At 48.6% G+C, this 18,895-nt stretch overlaps 1 protein-coding gene across 1 annotated transcript; it reads right to left on the reverse strand.

Annotated features, from left to right (window-relative positions):
• Window positions 1-3,766: 3,766 nt before the first annotated feature.
• Window positions 3,767-18,549, reverse strand: LOC117659700 (uncharacterized). The gene is made up of 10 exons (XM_034407746.2): window positions 18,400-18,549; window positions 16,024-16,249; window positions 12,226-13,720; window positions 9,492-9,673; window positions 9,230-9,368; window positions 8,972-9,137; window positions 8,606-8,778; window positions 6,899-7,034; window positions 6,228-6,338; window positions 3,767-4,050 (listed from the first exon to the last, which is right to left on the reverse strand). The coding sequence occupies exons 2-10, from the start codon at window positions 16,103-16,105 to the stop codon at window positions 3,997-3,999; spliced, it is 2,538 nt and encodes an 845-aa protein (XP_034263637.2). The 5' UTR covers window positions 16,106-16,249; window positions 18,400-18,549; the 3' UTR covers window positions 3,767-3,996.
• Between the last annotated feature and the right edge of the window lie 346 nt (window positions 18,550-18,895).

Here is an 18,895-nt window from a genome sequence, read left to right on the forward strand (position 1 = left end):
CTGATAGATGGCAGTCCAGTCTCTTCTTGAAAGCCTCCAGTGATGAAGCTCCCACAACTTCCGAAGGCAACTTCTGTTCCATGGGTTGATTGTTTTCACTGTCAGAAAATGTCTCCTTATTTCCAGGTTGAATCTCTCCTTGTTCAGTTTCCATCCATTGTTCCTTGTCTGGCCTTCAGGTGCTTTGGAAAACAACTTGACCCCCTTCCTCTCTGTAGCAGCCCCTCAAATATTGGAAGATGCTCTCATGTCTCCCCTGGTCCTTCTCTTCATTAGACGAGCCATGCCCAGATGTGCCAGGGTAGCAGAGACCCTCGGCACAACCCAACCAGAGAACAAAGGGAAGGGCCAGGATATGGGGAATCGGGTGCTATTTAACCCCCCCACCCCTTAAACTGCATCCTTCTTACTGTTTTGAGCATCTGTTCCTCTTCGGCTTTGTGGAAACTCCACTTGGGAGTTGCAACCAGCGCCGTCTCCATATCTTCCAGCCCCACCGAGCCACTTTTCGCCATCTCTGCAGGAAGAGGCATGACCAGAGTGGGGTGGGAATGGAGATTTTGCAATATCCTTCTCCCAGGAGTGGGGTGGGAATGGGGATTTTGCAAAACCCTTCCCCCAAGGGTGGGGTGGGAATGGGGATTTTGCAGGATCCTTCCCCTGCCACGCCCACCGAGTCACACCACGCCCACCAAGCCACGCCCACAGAACCGGTAGTAAAAAAAAAAATTGGGATTTCACCACTGCGACATGGCTTCATAGATTCGCCATCACGGCACTAAGGCAAATTTCAAGTTGCAACACAACTGTGCACGTCCCAGCCTGTTTCCAGGCCGAAAACAGGTCGCGAGAGACGATCGGTTGCGGAATGGAATGCGGCCGCGTTCAAAACAGAAATTGCGTCGTTTGCAGGCACGCCCCTCTTCCCGGCCTTCGAAACTCTTATCCATCCGTACTTTTGCCCTCTGTGTGTTTTCTTAGCACCTTCAGCGTTCTCCTTTGAGACGGCTGCTGACCCCAGAATCGACAGGCCCACATGAAACTTTTATTTCGTAAGGGGCTGCCCCCCTTCGGAGTAAATAAAAGCTGAGATTCTCAGCTTGTGGCTGATCTCCGGCCATATTGTGGGCATGACAGAGCCCTTTTAGTGATTAGGATACCAGGCTAGAAACAGGAGAGTGTGAGTTCTAGTCCCACCTTAAGAATGAAAACTGGGTGACTTTGGGCCAATCACCAGGAGACTGGGAGTTCTAGTCCCGCCTTACACTTGAAAGCTGACTGGGCCAATCACCAGGAGACTGGGAGTTCTAGTCCCACTTTAAGAATGAAAACTGGGTGACTTTGGGTCAATCACCAGGAGACTGGGAGTTCTAGTCCCACCTTAAGAATGAAAACTGAGTGACTTTGAGCCAATCACCAGGAGACTGGGAGTTCTAGTCCCGCCTTACACTTGAAAGCTGACTGGGCCAATCACCAGGAGACTGGGAGTTCTAGTCCCACTTTAAGAATGAAAACTGGGTGACTTTGGGTCAATCACCAGGAGACTGGGAGTTCTAGACCTGCCTTACACTTGAAAGGTGACTGGGCCAATCACCAGGAGACAGTGAGTTCTAGTCCCGCCTTAAGACTTGAATGGCTGGGTGACTTTGAGTCAATCACCAGGAGACTGGGAGTTCTAGTCCCACTTTAAGAATGAAAAGTGGGTGACTTTGGGCCAATCACCAGGAGACAGTGAGTTCTAGTCCCGCCTTAAGATTTGAATGGCTGGGTGACTTTGAGTCAATCACCAGGAGACTGGGAGTTCTAGTCCCGCCTTATACTTGAAAGGTGACTGGGCCAATCACCAGGAGACTGGGAGTTCTAGTCCCACTTCTAAGAATGAAAACTGGGTGACTGGGCCAATCACCAGGAGACAGTGAGTTCTAGTCCCACATTAAGACTTGAAAGCCGGCTGGGTGGCTTTGGCCCAGCCTCTCTCTCTCTGCCCAACCCACCTCACAGGGGGGTTGTTATAAGGAAAATAGGAGGAAGAAGGTGTTGTGGCCCGTACGTGGCCTGTGCAGCTGGTGGCTGATTCGGACAGCGAGGAGGCTGGTGTGGTGCTGTGCCAGCAGCCTGGGCAGCTGGCACTCGAGTTAGACAATGAGGAGGCTGGAGAAGATGTGATGCCAGAGGCGGGGATTCAGCCAGGGCCTCCAGAAGCTCCCATAAGTGAAGAGGACAAAGAGGAGGAGCCTCTTCTCGATGCACGAGAGCGCAGAGCGGCCAAAAGGCAGGAGTGGCTCATCAGGAGGAGGTCTCCTCGAGAGTAAGGCTTGGGGCTAATTGGCCACTCTCTTAGCCTATTTAAGGAGGAACGCCGACTGAAGCAATTTGCAGGGAACAACTTTAGTTCACTCTCCTTCGCATCTGGATTCTCTGCAAATTGCTTCTGGGCTTTATGCCAACCATAGTAAGGTTAAGATTATTTATTCTTTGGATTCTTGCAGGCTGTTAAAAAAGTAATTAACAGCCTTTGTTTGGAAAAAAAAAACCCTGATTTTATTTTAGTAAACTAAGGTTTGTACAGACTTTGTGTGTGCTGCGTTCTTTGGGGTCCGTAGCTGGGCAGAACAAAAGAAAATAAAACCGTCACCTCCATTCAGGCCAAACGAAGAGAAGACAGTCCCTGCCTGTCCCCAAAAGGACCAGAAGGAAATAGCTGATGGGAGCTTAATCCGAGATGAACCAAATCCCTTGTGAGGGGTGTGTTGTGTGGCTGTGTGTGTGTGAGGAGAGAGGAATGATTAATCCCAACAGATTTATTTCTCGCTGCTTAATGAGCCAATACATCTAGTCCTCGATTTATGGGCACAATGGCGCCCAAAATTTCTGTTGTGAGGCGAAACATTTTCCACCATTTTATGACTATTCTTTCCTCAGTTGTTAAGTGAATCACTGCAGCTGTTAAGTCGGTAACGCAGTTGTTAAGTGAATCTGGCTTCCTCGCTGACTTTGCTTGTCAGAAGGTCACAAAAGGGGAATACAGGACCCCGGGAACACTGCGACCGTCATAAATGTGAGTCGGTTATTGACTTTGCTTGTCAGAAGGTCACAAAAGGGGAATACAGGACCCCGGGAACACTGCGACCGTCATAAATGTGAGTCAGTTATTGACTCTGCTTGTCAGAAGGTCACCAAAAGGGGAATCCATGACCCCGGGAACATTGCGACTGTCATAAGTACGAGTCAGCTACCAAGCGTCCGAATTTTGATCACGTATCCCTGGGGACGCTGCAACGGTCGTAAGTGTGAAAAACAGACCTATGTCCCTTTTTTCCAGCAGCATTGTAACTTTGAACGGTCACCAAATGGATAGAGGTTGTATTCAGCCGGTTCAGACCGGTTTGGCAGAACCGGTAACAGAAATTGCAGGTGGCTCCGCCCACCCGTCCTGACTCTATGCTGTCCTATTTAGGCCTGTTTTTGCGGCCGGACACATGCATGGACATTTGCGAACCGGTAGGGAAAGTAAGTGAATATACCACCTCGTAAATGGACTGTCGTAAGTCGAGGACTATCTGTAAGGGAAACACAGTGGGGGGAGCGAGGAGGAGAAGACTTCCTGCTCCGTTGCAAAACACAACTCAACTTATCCTCTGCGGGAGGAGGGGGGGAGTCTGCCCCAGGCAAAGGGATTTTCCTGACAAATAGGAAAGGCCCCCAGAGGGGCCTTGACAAATAGGGACCCCCCCCATCGCGACGCAGCAACGAAGATACCATCCGCCGCGCTTGAATCTTTTAATTATTACCTCAAAATAAACAAGATTGGTTAATCCTCGGCATGGCTCAATTTTTTTCCCTCCGTCTCACACACACAAACACACACCGCTCCAAAATGCGTAGACATAAGTTTTCCATTGCAAAGTCCACGTTTTCTGAGAGGCTGCTTGTCCCTCGGGCCACCTGCCCCTCCTGCAGCTGTTTACCAAAGGGAGCCAACCCAAGCCGGATGTTTTATCTGTTCTGGACACGAGAGACGGCCGCCAGCCGGCGCCACTTTCCGAAAGCCTGCAAAGAGATTCAGATTCAGATTAACAGAGTGGGAAAGGACCTTGGAGGTCATCTAGTCCAACCCCCACCCGCCCAAGCAGGAGACCCTAGAATAGAATAGAGTAGAATAGAATAGAATAGAATAGAATAGAATAGAATAGAATAGAATAGAATAGAAAATATGGAATGGAAAGGAATGGAATGGAATGGAATTAGAAGAGAAGAGAAGAGAAGAGAGAAGAGAAGAGAAGAGAAGAGAAAATATGGAATGGAATAGGATAGAATAGAATAGAATAGAATAGAAAATATGGAATGGAAAGGAATGGAATAGAATAGAAAATATGGAATAGAAAGGAAAGAATGGAATGGAATGGAATGGAATGGAATAGAATAGAATAGAATAGAATAGAATAGAATAGAATAGAATAGAATAGAATAGAATAGAATAGAATAGAATAGAATAGAATAGAATAATAAGAGTTGGAAGGGACCTTGGAGGTCTTCTAGTCCAACCCCCTGCTTAGACAGAAAACCCTACACCACTTCAGACAAATGGTTATCTAACATCTTAAAAACTTCCAGAGTTGGAGCTTTTGCGACTTCTGGAGGCAAGTTGTTCCACAGATTGATTGTTCTCACTGTCAGGAAATTTCTCCTTAGTTCTAAGTTGCTTCTCTCCTTGATGAGTTTCCACCCGTTGCTTCTTGTCCTGCCTTTGGGTGCTTTGGAGAATAGCTTGGCTCCCTCTTCTTTGGGGCAGCCCCTGAGAGATTGGAAGACTGCTATCAAGTCTCCCCTAGTCCTTCTCTTCACTAGACTAGACATATCCAGTCCCTGCAACCGTTCTTCCTATGTTTTAGCCTCCAGTCCCCTAATCCTTTCTTGCTCTTCTCTGCACTCTTTCTAGAGTCTCCACATCCTTTTTACATCGTGGCGACCAAAACTGGATGCAGGATTCCAAGTGTGGCCTTACCAAGGCCTTAAAAAGTGGCATTAACACTTCACGTGGTCTTGATTCTATCCCTCTGCTGATGCAGCCCAGAACCAGCGATGGCGAACCTGTTTGGCACGGCGCGCGGGGCACCAAGTGCCAAAAAGGGAGCACTTAGCGTGCACTCTTCAGGGCTGCGACCAGGAAGTGGAGCTGCCCAGAGGGCTTGCGCGCGCCGGATGTGGTACTTCCGGTTTGCGGCGCACATGTGCACTGGCAAGCAGGTTTTCCGGTTACTGCCGTGCATGCACATGCCCCGATCAGCTGGCCGGCGCGCATGCTCACGACGGAAAAACGGAAGACCAGCTCTTCCGGTTTCCAGCACTGCCGCACGGACAAAAGCCAGCTGATCGTTGCGTGCACATGCGTGCCAGAAACCTGGAAGAGGAATGGGCGACGCCGTGTGTGCCAGGCGACATGGCTCCGTGTGCCATTTTGGGCACGCGTGCCATAGGTTCGCCATCACGGCCTACACCATTTCTGACCGATGGCAGTCCAGTCTCTTCTTGAAAGCCTCCAGGGATGAAGCTCCCACAACTTCCGAAGGCAACTTCTGTTCCATGGGTTGATTGTTCTCATAGTCAGAAAATTCCTCCTTATTTCGGTACTGTCTCAAAATTAAATGAATCTCCAAACTGCCAATCTTTAAGGAAATCTTTCTTTAATTAAGCTCAGCCACCGGATCATGACTCCGCGCGGACAAGACTGACCTTTTGCCTCCCAATCCCTCCCTTACCGACCCCCAAGTCTCTGCTTCTCATTGGCTCATTCCAAGTCATTCTTCAGACTTCTTTTCCCCGTCATTTCTCAGGAATGTGCCCCCCTCCCCTGATCTCCACGACAACCAAGCTTCAAAGGGATTTTGCAGGCAAATTTCAGAGTTTATCTTTTGCTGTCATCTGCTCTCTCTCTATGCCAGCGTTGCAACGCTGACATCCTCTTTATTCAGTCTCCATCCATTACTCCTTGTCTGGCCTTCGGGTGCCTTGGAAAACAGCTTGACCCCCTCCTCTCTGTGGCAGCCCCTCAAATATTGGAAGACTGCTATCATGTCTCCCCTGGTCCTTCTCTTCACTAGACTAGCCATGCCCAGGTGTGCCAGGGTAGCAGAGACCCAACCCAACCACAGAAGAAAGGGAAGGGCCAGGATATGGGGAAGCGGGTGCTATTTAACCCCTCACCCCTTAAAATGCATATTTCTTACTGTTTTGAGCAACTGTTCCTCTTCGGCTTTGTGGAAACGCTGGGCCACTTGGAGTTGCAACCAGCGCCGTCTCCATATCTTCCAGCTCCACCGCGCCTCTCTCCGCCATCTCTGCAGGAAGAGGCATGACACCGATAAAGAGTAACGGTAACAGTAACAGAGTTGGAAGGTACTTGGAGGTCATCTAGTCCAACCCCCTTGCTCACACAGGAGACCTATACTAGGGATTCGAACCGCCGAACCTTTCTGATCGGCAAGCTCAGGAGCCTGGGGAGGGTGGAAAACGGGCCTACCAGGCCCACTGTGCCATCGTGTGCCAAACATGGTGGTTGCGCGTGCATGCGTGGGGGGGCGTATGGCACATTGAATTATGGGTGTGGGCGTGCACATGCATGATCCCCCCGTGTTCCCCCCGCTTTTGGCACACGACGGCAAAAAGGTTAGCCACCACTGTTCTAAGGTGACAGCTATTCCTGCCAGTTTAGTATCATCCGCAAATTTGATAATAAAATAAAACAAAACCTTAACCATTCTTCCCATCGTGCTGCCGATGAGGCGTGTCCCTTCCCCATTGCTTACTATGGACTGGAAACTTAACGGCACTTTTTAAAGCCAGATTCCCGCAGGCAGGCACAGAAGACGCGGCCGCAGGAGGTGTGCAAGTTACTCACCAGGGTTTGTACCACCAGCTCGGTCCTGCAGGCGTCTCTCCAAAGCAGCCAGGACTTTGCCAGCTGACGCGCCTCCCGCACGCCCTGGAAGTGATGCAGCTGGACGATGCGTTTCCACAGCCGTCCATATTTGCTGCTGGAAGGCATGAGGGGGTCAAAGGGCAGAGGAGTTAGCCACACAAGGTGTTGTGTCCCGTCAGCGGCCTGTGTGGATTGTAGCTGATTCTGACAGCAAGGAGGCTGGTGTGGTGCTGCGCCAGCAGCCTGTGCAGCTGGCACTCGAGTCAGACAATGAGGAGGCTGGAGAAGATGTGGTGCCAGAGGCGGGGATTCAGCCAGGGCCTTCAGAACCTCCAGAACCTTCCATGGGTGAAGAGGACGAAGAGGAGGAGCCTCTTCTCGATGCACGGGCGCACAGAGCTGCCAAAAGGCAGGAGTGGCTCCTCAGGAGGAGGTCTCCTCAAGAGTAAGGCTTGGGGCTAATTGGCCACTCAGCCTATTTAAGGAGGAACGCCGACTGAAGCAATTTGCAGGGAACAACTTTAGTTCACTCTCCTTCACGTCTGGATTCTCTGCAAATTGCTTCTGGGCTTTCTGCCAACCTTAGTAAAATTGTGATTACTTTATCTTTAGTTTCTTGTAGGCTGTTAAGAAAGTTTATTAACAGCCTTTGTTTGGAAGAGACTGAGTTATTTTAGTAAATTTAAGTTTTGTACCGACTTTGTGTGTGCTGCGTTCTTTGGGGTCTGTAGCTGGGGCAGAACACAAGGTGGGCCATAACTCCTTGAGCCAGGATTTAAATACAGAGAGAATAAGGAAGTTTGGTTTTGTCAATCGGGCAAGAAGGCAGAGGGAGAGATTAGAGATAGAATTGCAAAAATAAAAAACCCGCACGACAAAAAGATTAAAAATTGGATGGATTTGAGAAAACATAAGATGAATTTAATGGAAAATGAAGAATTAGCGAATAAAATAAAAGCTACAAAGCAAAACCTTTTTTGAAAGCGCAAATAAACCAGGACGATGGTTAGCATGTAAAATGAAAGAAAATAAATTAATAAGTCAATGAATAGATCAAGATGGAAAGATACAGTATGTTATAAAAGTGAGGAAAAGTTTTGAGCTCTCATGAGCCAACACGGACACTCAAAATTAATGGATTTTCTCCCATTTTCTTTGGAGAATCTTTGGGCTCCCCCAAGCAGTCAGGGTCCCTCTTTTTTAAGGACGTTTCACCCAAATTTCCCGTACGGATAGTCCTCGACCTTACAACCATTCGTTTAGTGACTGTTTGGAGTTACCACAGCACTGAAAAAAAGGGATTTATGGCCGTTTTCACACTTAACAACCATTGCAGCACCTGATCGAAATTTGGATGCTTGGCAACTGGTTCGTATTTTATGACGGAAGCAGTTTCCCTGGGGGGTCATTTAATTCCCTTTTGCGACATTCTGACAGGCAAAGTCAATGGGGAAGCCAGATTCGCTTAACAACCAGATTCCTCACTTAACAACAGTGATTCCGTTAACTTTACTTACCAGCTGTGGCAAGAATGGAGCAAAACTCACTTAACAACGGTCTCCCTTAGCAACGGAAGTTTTGGGCTCAATTGTGGTCCTAAGTCGAGGAATACAGGCTAGGGAAAACTAATTTCTGCTGAACCTTTCATGATGGGAAACTCCAGAGTCCCAAAACACGAGGACTTACGCTGCCTGCCAATTAAGCCGAAGAGGAGAGGCCCGCTTAGCGACATGGGTAGGATTTTCACAGTCATAACTGCAGTTCGGACAATGAGAGGCGGGAGCAGGACGGCCGCTGGGTTCTTCAACAGTCCCCAAGGAAGTCAGGCCGATGAGGCTGGGCTCTACCGGTTGGACTGCCTGCCCCCAGGAAAGAAAGAACACACAGTTAATCCTGGCCGACCTTACAAAACTAATCAAAATTGTGTGTCCACTTGAAAAATAATGTTCTTTTATTTACAAAATTTAGTAGATCGTTAGGAGCCAGCATGGCTCAGCCTGTAGACTGGAGGGGACGCTGCAATCTGCCAAGGACGCAACGCACAACACAAACCTGACAGGCGGTAGGCAAGGCGGAAGAGGAGGAAGATTCTTGCAAATCCGCCGACGCAAGGAGAGAGCCCTCAGTGAGCCCGAGAGGATTGAGACCGCGGGTCCTCCGGCGCCATCGCCCAAGAGCCTCCCGCAGTTGCCGCAGGGTCAAACCACGACGAAAAGCCCTGCGGGAACAAAAAGACACGGCGAGCCTCCATGAGGACTAGTAACCTGCCTTTTAGAGAAGAGCGTCTGTTGCTGGAAACCAGCCACTTACCCAGCCCGCTGCGCTTCCCGGCATCTTGCCTCCCAAGTCAGAAACGCTTCCTGCAACGTCCTCAGGTGGAAAAGAGAATCCAAAGTATTTTCTACGTACTTTGGGGGCCACGGTCTTCTGTCGGGGTCCCTCCGGGGCCCTGGAGCATTTAGAGACAAAGAGCTTCGGAGGTGCTTCGTCCGTGAGTCACCCCAAGAAAAGGGCAAAGAGTCCCCCAAAAGGATCACCAAGCTGCGATCACCACTCTCATTATTTTACGTACCGCAGGAGCTCGGCCGCTTGGTCCCCAGCAGCTCAATCACCGCCATCTTGGCGTTTCTCCTGGCTTCCACCATTAGGCACCACTGCTGGAAAGAGGCCCTCAAGGATTGGGCCCAAAGGTGCTCCACGGCCGCCTGGCTGTACCGTTTCCGTTGGGCCAAACTCTGCCAGGCTTTGAAGCACCTTGAAAGACCGAGCACGGCAGAAAGAGCGATCAGTCAGAACAGAGCCGGAAGGGACCTTGGAGGTCTTCTAGTCCAGCCCCCTGCTCCAGCAGGAGACCCTATACCCGTGATGGCGAACCTATGACATGTGTGCCACAGGTGGCACACGGAGCCATATCTGTGGGCATGCGAGCGTTGCCCTAGCTCAGCTCCAGTGTGCATGAGCGCGCCAGTTAGCTAATTTTCAGGCTTTTCGGGCCTACTGGAAGTCGGGAAACGGGCTGTTTCCAGCCTCCGGAGGGCCTCCGGGGAGGTGAGGAAGGCCATTTTGGCTCTCCCCAGGCTCCTAGAAAGCCTCTGGAGCCTGGGGAGAGCAAAAAATGGGCCTTCCGGTCCCACTAGAAGTCGGGAAATGGGCCATTTCCCGCCTCAGGAGGGCCTCCGGTGGGGGGGAGCTGTTTTCACCCTCCCCAGGTTCCAAGAATGCCTCTGGAGCCTGAGGAAGGTGAAAAAACAGGCCTACCATGCCATCACGTGCCAAAAGCAGGGTGACATACGCATGCACAGGGGGCGGGGCGCATTGAATTATGGGGGTGGGCACAGGTGCACGTGACCCCCCCCGCGCTCCTCCCGCTTTTGGCAAGTGACGGCAAAAAGGTTAGCCATCACTGTCCTATTCCATTTCAGACAAGTGACTGTCCAATCTCTTCTTCCAAATCTCCGCTGTTGGAGCACCCACAAGTTCCAGTGGCCAGCTGTTCCACCGGTTAATTGTGCTCCCTGTTAGGAAGTTTCTCCTTAATTCCAGGTTGCTTCTCTCCTTGCTTAGTTTCTATCCAAGAATCAAAAAGTAAGCAAGAAAGGACCAATCCATCAATCAGGGTTTCTTCTTGGGGGGAAGGGTCTTCATCCGGGGAAGGTGGGGGAAAAGGAAGGAATGTCCAGATAGCATCTCATATTAAGCCTCGGTTTTAGCAAACCGCCAATTCTTATTCGTTTTTTACTTATTAAATTTGTATCCCGTTATCCAGAGCGACTCTTAAGTGGCTTACAATGCAATAAAGACAGAAATATAAAACCAATTATAAATATAGCAACAGTTAAAATTACAGGACTTTGGGCACCGTTCACACCTCGCCAGGTTCTCTGCCCTGTTTAAGCCATCCTAGTTTGTTAGGCTTAACCTACAATATCCATGTAATATTAGCTCAGGCCAACAAACCATGGTTAAAATGATCAGCAGCAGAAATGAGAACGCGAGAACTGATAATAACCAGGTTTAGTAAAAGAGGAGAAACACCATCAAAATACAGGTAGTCCTCGACTTAATGACCACAATTGAGCCCAACATTTCTGTTGCTAAGCGAGACATTGGTTAAGAGCATTTTGCTCCATTTTACGATCTCTCTCTTGCCACAGTTGTTTTGCGTGAATCACTTCAGCTGTCAGATTAGTCCCACGGTTGTTAAGTGAATCACTCTTCCCCATTGACTTTACTTTTATAGAAGGTCGCAAAAGGGGATCGCGTGACCCCGGGGACACCGCAACCGTCGTAAATACGAGTCAGCTGCCAAGCGGCCAAATTTTGATCACATGACCAAATGGGGACACTGCAGTGGTCATACGTGTGAAACACGGCCGTAAGTCACTTTTTTTCAATCCTGTTGTGATTTCAAACGGTTGGTCAAGGAACTGTTGTAAATCAGGGACTACCTCAGGGGTGAAATGCTCCCCGTTTGGACCGGATTGCCCGATCTGGTAGCGATGGCAGCGGGTAGTTTGGGGAACCGATAGCAAACATTCCTGCCCCCCCCCATGCCCAGCTGAGCCGCATGATCATCAGAGGCTTTTTTTTTTTTTTTTTTACTTTTAAAAGCATTTTTTTCTACAACCTCTTTGGCTGAAAAAATGCTTTTAAAAGTAACAAAAAAAGCCTCTGATGATCGCGCGGCTCAGCTGGGATCATCAGAGGCTTTTAAAGGCATTTTTTCTACAACCTATTCGGCCAAAGAAGTGGTAGAAAAAATGCTTTTAAAAACCTCCGATGATCCCAGCTGAGCCGCGTGATCATCAGAGGCTTTTTTTTTTTTTTAACTTTTAAAAGCATTTTTTTCTACAACCTCTTTGGCTGAAAAAATGCTTTTAAAAGTAACAAAAAAAGCCTCTGATGATCGCGCGGCTCAGCTGGGATCATCAGAGGCTTTTAAAGGCATTTTTTCTACAACCTCTTCGGCCGAAGAGGTTATAGAAAAAAATGTTTTTAAAAGGAAAAAAAGCCTCTGCCAATCAGGCAAGTCAGCTCGGATCGTCAGAGGTTTTTTTTTTTTTTTAAAAAAAGAAAGCCTCTGTCGGTCAGGCAAGTCAGCTGGGATCGTCAGAGGCTTTAAAAGCATTTTTTTTTACAACCGAAGAGATTGTAGAAAAAATGGTTTTAAAAGTTAAAAAAAAAAAAAGTTGGCCCCGCCCACTCAGTCATATTACTCCCCCCCCAAGCCACGCCTACAGAACCGGTAGTAACAAATTTTACATTTCACCACTGGACTACCTTGTATTGTGAGAACAGCTACTCACCGCCCGATCAGCCTGGTCTGGATTCGAAACACCAGCAGACGAATCTGCTGCCTTTTCTCCCAGTGGGAACGCCATCTTTTGAAAACATTGCCCAATTTCTTAACTTCCAGCGGGACAAAATATCCTCGGAGGGGACCTCCGTCTTTCTGAAGGTGTCGTGGCCAGACAGTTGTGTTGATGGGCCGGGATCCTTTTCTGGGACTCTTCCAGATGGTTTCCTCAAAGAGAGGGACCTTTTGAAGGGCTGTCAACAGACTGGCCTCATCAACAGAGGAGGTGATGGTGGGGTCTCCACCAGCTTCTCCACGCTTATCTCCAACTTCACGGGTGGCAAAATCCCCAACGTTCTTCTCAAAGGGGTGACCTAACGGGACCTCCGGGACTCCAGAAGGATCAAGAGTTGGTGGCTCCTCTTCGTGGGTGTCATCCATGGACAACCTTCTCCTCGGAGAAGACTCCGCACACAACGTCTTGAGGGAGCTCTCCAAACTCCTGAGGGAGAAGACATCCGGCGGAAGATTCTTGAGATACAACTCTGAGCCACAGAAAGTTCCAGAAGGACGTTCTTCTGGGCCAAGTGTCCTCAGGTAGCCCTGGTCCCGCAACTCATCCATTTTGTTTGTAGTCGGTGGCGTTCCTGAACTGCTCCTCAGACAACTGGAGTCGTCTTCCTGACATGTCAACAAGATGGAACTAAGCATGGTTGGCCATTTACTTCTCAGTTGCCCAGAGGAGTTTCGTTCCACTGAAGACTGGGCCTTTCGCATAGCCAAGGTTGAGCTCTGTGGCTCGCATGCTGGCTGAGGAACCCAAGAAGGTGACCAGGATTCACAACAGAAGGAAGACCTTTTCTTCTTAAGCCCATGGAGGGACCAGCACCGATCGGCAGATCTTTGAGAAGACCTTATGAAAGTCCGAGATCCCTCAGGAGAAGAATGACCATCAACCAGACTGTCCAAAGTAAGGGCCGGTCCTGGAGGTGAGGAGTCACTGATGCCACTGAAGATCATCCGAAGTGAATGAAGAGATGGATCCAACGAGAACTGGCTGGGCGAGGACGATTTTCTCTTGGCCTTGAGGTCTTCATAGCTTCTTCTTGACCCAGTGAAGAGCTCCCGTGGTCCTTTCAGCAAATATTGTTCTCTATTTTTCATTCCGGATGAATTCCTGGGAATGTCGCGGGGCCTCTCTGGGAAGCCCCTCCGAGGGGTCCTTTTTAACGTCCCACCTTCCCATCTTCTTCTCTTCTCCAGGTTGGTTTGCTGCTGGACCAAGGAGGCTTTGGCGAGACCCCAGGGAGGGCAAAAGAGATTGGTCTGGAACAGGCCGCTGGTCTGTCTCCTTCCCGACGGGACTCGTAAACCTCTTTCGATGTTTTCTCCCAGAAGATCTGAGCCATGGATGCTGGAACTCGTCTGGGTCCAGAGCTCTCCAAGATGGCTTCCCGAGGACAGGAGTAGATGAATGTTGATGTTCTTCTGGATCTTCCTTTGCTCTGGAGAGGTGAAAAGCCGAAGGGTTGAGTCGAGGAGAAGGACCCCATTGTCTCTTCTTCCCCCAAGAGTTAAGACTCTCTATGAATAGGAGCAGTGGTGGGGTTCAATTTCTTTTTTACTACAGGTTCTGTGGGCGTGGCTTGGTGGGCATGGTGTGGCTTGATGGGCGTGGCAGGGGAAGGATACTGCAAAATCCCCATTCCCACCCTACTCCAGGGGGAGGATACTACAAAATACCCATTCCCACCCTACTCCAGGGGAAGGATACTGCAAAATCCCCATTCCCTCCCCACTCCAGGGGAAGGGTACTGCAAAATACCCATTCCCTCCCCACTCCTGGGGGGAGGGTACAGCAAAATCCCCATTCCCTCTCCAGTCCAGGGGAAGGATACTGCAAAATCTCCATTCCCTCTCCACTCCAGGGGAAGGATACTGCAAAATCCCCATTCCCTCCCCACTCCTGGGGAAGGGGTATACTGCAAAATCACCATTCCCACCCCACTCCAGGGGAAAGATACTGCAAAATCTCCATTCCCTCCCCACTCCAGGGGGGAGGATACTGCAAAACCCCCATTCCCTTCCCATTCCTGGGCAAGGATACTACAAAATCTCCATTCCCACTCCACTCCAGGGGAAGGATATTGAAAAATCTCCATTCCCACCCCACTCCAGGGGAAGGATACTGCAAACCCCCATTCCCTCCCCACTCCAGGGGGGAGGATACTGCAAAACCCCCATTCCCTCCCCATTCCTGGGTAAGGATACTACAAAATCTCCATTCCCACTCCACTCCAGGGGAAGGATACTGCAAAATCTCCATTCCCTCCCCACTCCAGGGGGGAGGATACTGCAAAACCCCCATTCCCTCCCCACTCCAGGGGGGAGGATACTGCAAAACCCCCATTCCCTCCCCATTCCTGGGTATGGATACTACAAAATCTCCATTCCCATTCCACTCCAGGGGAAGGATATTGAAAAATCCCCATTCCCACCCCACTCCAGGGGAAGGATACTGTAAAATATCCATTCCCATCCCACTTCAGGGGAAGGATACTGCAAAATCTCCATTGCCTCCCCACTCCTGGGGGAAGGATATTGTAAAATTCCCATTCCCTCCCCATTCCAGGGGGAAGGATATTGCAAAATCCCCATTCCCTCCCCACTCCAGGAGGGAGGATACTGGAAAATCTCCATTCCCACCCCACTCCAGGGGAAGGATACTGCAAAATCCCCATTCCCTCCCCACTCCTGGGGGAAGGATATTGCAAAATCCCCATTCCCTCCCCACTCCAGGGGAAAGATACTGCAAAATACCCATTCCCTCCACACCCCACTAACCTGCTTTCCAGCTCTGTTCTCCTGTGCAGGACAACAAAAGAAGAACAGGTCGATCAGCTGGTAGGCAGCAATAGACCGACCACGCCGATCAGCTGGGAGGCACCAAATAGATCGATTGGGTGCCCCAGTCTAGGCCTCCCTGCACTTATCTGGGAGCCAAAACTGGGAAGGGGAGGGGCGGGTGGGGGCATAGCCAGTCAGAGGTGATATTTGCCGATTCTCTGAACTACTCAAAATGTCCGCTACCAGTTCACCAGAACCGTTCTGAACCGGCTGAATACAACCTCTAAATAGGACGTGACCCCCTCAACAGTCAAGTCTACTGATAGCCCTCGACTTACAACCACAAGGGAGTCCAAAATTTCCATTGCTCAGGGAAACGGCTGTTAAGCGGGTTTTGCCTCATTTTACGACCTCGCCACAGTTGTTAAGTGAATCAGGTACTTTGCTCGTCAGAAGGTCGCAAAAGGGAATTGCATAACCCCGGGACGCTGCGACCGTCATAAAATATGAGCCAGTTGCCAAGCGTCTCGAATTTTGATCACATGACCTTGGGGATGCTGCGACGGTCGTTAAGTGTGACGAACGGTCCTCCGTCCCTTTTTTTCCGTGCTGCGGTAACTTCGAACGGTCACTAAATGTGTAAGACCGTAAGCCGAGGAACACCTGTATCACAGCGCCGTAACAAACCGTTTTGAGGCAAGGATTTGGCATTTTTATCCACCTCTCGAGTCCTCCCCCAAGGACCCAAGTTAGGCACCGCGTTTATTCCCGGCACCGCATTTCTGACGGAGCCTCCATGTCCAGGGGCAGTCTATCTCAAACCCCGATAGATTGCGTCTCAGCGGAAAAAGAACGCGGATTCCAAGGGCAGGCTGAACAAGATATTCAAAAGCCTTTGAAGGCCGCATATAAATTATATTCCCAAATTCTACCCCCACCCCCCCAATTCTCCAGAGCTTACCTTTTGGGGCCCCATAGCAATTTAAAGCCGGGGGTATATTTTCTTTCCTGGCAGCCGTCTGGATCCTTTGGGCCGATTCCATGTCTGGGTAGAAGCGTTGTCTGAATCGCAGGCAGGCCAACCTCGCAGGATTGTTGGGCTGCGATGCGGCTTTGGGGTGGTGGGAGGCCAGGAAGCGGGGTGAGGTGGGGGTCTCGAGCTATAGCGAATGGAGCCGTCCTTCCCTCTGTACAAATGGGGGACAACCAGGGAAGCAAACCGCATTACAGGAACATTCCAAGTTCGTTCTTGCAAAGCAATGAGGACTAGAAACTTGGGTGCGTGTATTGTGTGATTTCTTCCTAGCTGTGAAGTAGGCGGGTAAACGAAACGTTGGTAAGAAAACAACACCAAGCTCAGAGGACACGTACAGTATGATTTCTTCATATATAAATCCAAAATCGGCAACAGCTCCCTCTCTATTACTCTATCCTTTTTAAATTCACTGCCCTCTAGATATCACAGACTACAGCACCCATAATCCCTTGCCACTAGTCATGCTGGAGAGGGACAATCAGCCCATTACATTTTTAAAGGCACTAGCATCCTCCCCCTCTTGGGTTTTTCTTTTAAAGAATTTATTGTTCTTTCTTTCTTTTTTTTAAAGAACAATTTATACTAGTGTACACGGAAGGTCAGCTATCAAGAAATATTTGCAAAATATTCGGGATTCTATCTGGTGACCCTGACACAACCCCCCCCACCCCCCCACCCAATCCAAAAGGGAGAACAATCAAAACTTTTGTTTTTCCTTTGGAAACGGGCCCGGTTTTGCAAACTTAACATTTCCAAGCCTTTTAAGTCAACAACCGAAACACTAAAAAAAAAAAAAAAAACACTTTTTTTCCTTTTAATTTATTCATATAAGGGGTCGTTCCCCCGCCCCCCCTCCACAGGCCAAAAAAGCTGGCTTTCAGTGGACTTTTGGATTATTTTGCAAAAATTAAAAGAAAAGAGCAGTTTCCAAAAGTTTATATATATATATATTCCCCCCCATATATATATATCATCTATCTATCAATCTCTATCTATCCATCCATCCATATCTATCTATCTATCTATCTATCTATCTATCTATCTATCTATCTATCTCTACCTATATCTATCATCCATCCATCTCTATCTCACATCTATCATCTTATCATCTATCTATCTCTCTTATCTATTATTATTTATCTATCATCTATCATATCTATCTATCCATCCATCCATCCGTCATCTCTCTCTCTCTTTTGTATCTATCATTATCTCTCTCTCTCTATCATCTATCAATCTATATCTATATCTATCTATATATCATCCATCCATCCATCTCTCTCATATCTATCTATCTATCTATCTATCTATCTATCTATCTATCTATCTATCTATCTATCTATAGATCTATATCATCTATCAATGACAATCTATCATCTATCAATCATCTACCTATCATCTATCTATCCATCCATCCATCTTTATCATCTCTCTCTCTCTACCTATCATCTATCAATCAATCAATCAATCTATATCATCCATCCATCCATCTCTATCACATCTCTATCATCTATCTATCTGTCTATCTATCTCTACCATCTATCAATCTATCTATATCTATCATCCATCCACCCATCCATCCCTATCTCATCTCTCTCTCTATCATCCATCCCTATCTCATATCTATCTATCTATCTATCTATCTATCTATCTATCTATCTATCTATCTATCATCCATCCATCCATCCATCTCTCATATCTATCTATCTATCTATCGATCTATCTATCTATAGATCTATATCATCTATCAATCAATGACAATCTATCATCTATCAATCATCTACCTATCATCTATCTATCCATCCATCCATCTTTATCATCTCTCTCTCTACCTATCATCTATCAATCAATCAATCTATATCATCCATCCATCCATCTCTATCACATCTCTATCATCTATCTATCTATCTATCTCTACCATCTATCTATCAATCTATCTATATCTATCATCCATCTACCCATCCATCCCTCTCATCTCTCTCTCTCTCTCTCTATCATCCATCCCTATCTCATATCTACCTATCTATCTATCTATCTATCTATCTATCTATCTATCTATCTATCTATCTATCTATCTATCTATCTATCATCCATCCATCCATCCATCTATCTCTATCTCAAATCTATCTGTCTGTCTGTCTGTCTATCTATCCATCCATCCATCCCCCCCCCTCTCTCTTTGTATATATATCTAAAGATTTATTTGGGGAGGGGCAGAGCTGTAGATGCAAACACCCCTCCCCCCCTTTGACGGAACAACTTTTAAGAAAGTTTGCAAAGGTGGGGGAGCAGCTCACTCACCTGCGCGGCTGTCTCGCTTAGCGAAGCAGATCTGCTGCTACCTGTCGGAAAAGCGAGGCAGGAGGAGGCGGGGGAGGGGAGGGAAAGAATGAAAACGACCCCCCCCTTTTCCGTTGAAGCGTCTCCCCCTCCCCCCTCCCCCCCTCCCCCCCGCCGGCTTTTAAACGGACGGAAATGCAGCGGGAGGGGGGGGCTATAAGGGGGTTTCGCACGGCCGCGGCCGCCGGCAGCCTCGGGAAGGGGGCCGGCAGGGAGGCCGCGACGGCCGAGGATGCCCAAGCGAGTTTTAGCCCTCGATTGCGAGCATTGCGCGAGGAGGAAGATGATCCGGGATGGAAAGCACGTGTGAAGGAAGGCTTCATGCCCCACGGGGTCAAAAAAAAAATAAATCTGGAAACGAGGAAATGAAAACTTGCAAAGTTTTCAAACTTTTCAAAACTTGAAAAGGAAATTCCCCAGGTTGTGTTCCAGTCCCCTCCCCTTTTATTTGGGAGCC

This window comes from Pantherophis guttatus, chromosome 15 (assembly GCF_059756535.1).
Source record: "Pantherophis guttatus breed Tessera chromosome 15, ASM5975653v1, whole genome shotgun sequence".
NCBI classification, from domain to species: Eukaryota; Metazoa; Chordata; class Lepidosauria; order Squamata; family Colubridae; genus Pantherophis; species Pantherophis guttatus.

What these genes read in the sequence shown, in the direction of transcription:
- LOC117659700 (XM_034407746.2), bottom strand. Translation starts at nt 16,105, where the DNA reads ATGGAATCGGCCCAAAGGATCCAGACGGCTGCCAGGAAAGAAAATATA. An exon ending in CAGACCAGGCTGATCGGGCG is followed by an intron (nt 9,674 to 12,225) that starts GTGAGTAGCTGT and finishes CGGTCTTTCAAG; the next exon opens with GTGCTTCAAAGCCTGGCAGA. An exon ending in AGGAACAGTTGCTCAAAACA is followed by an intron (nt 4,051 to 6,227) that starts GTAAGAAATATG and finishes ATCTCTTTGCAG; the next exon opens with GCTTTCGGAAAGTGGCGCCG.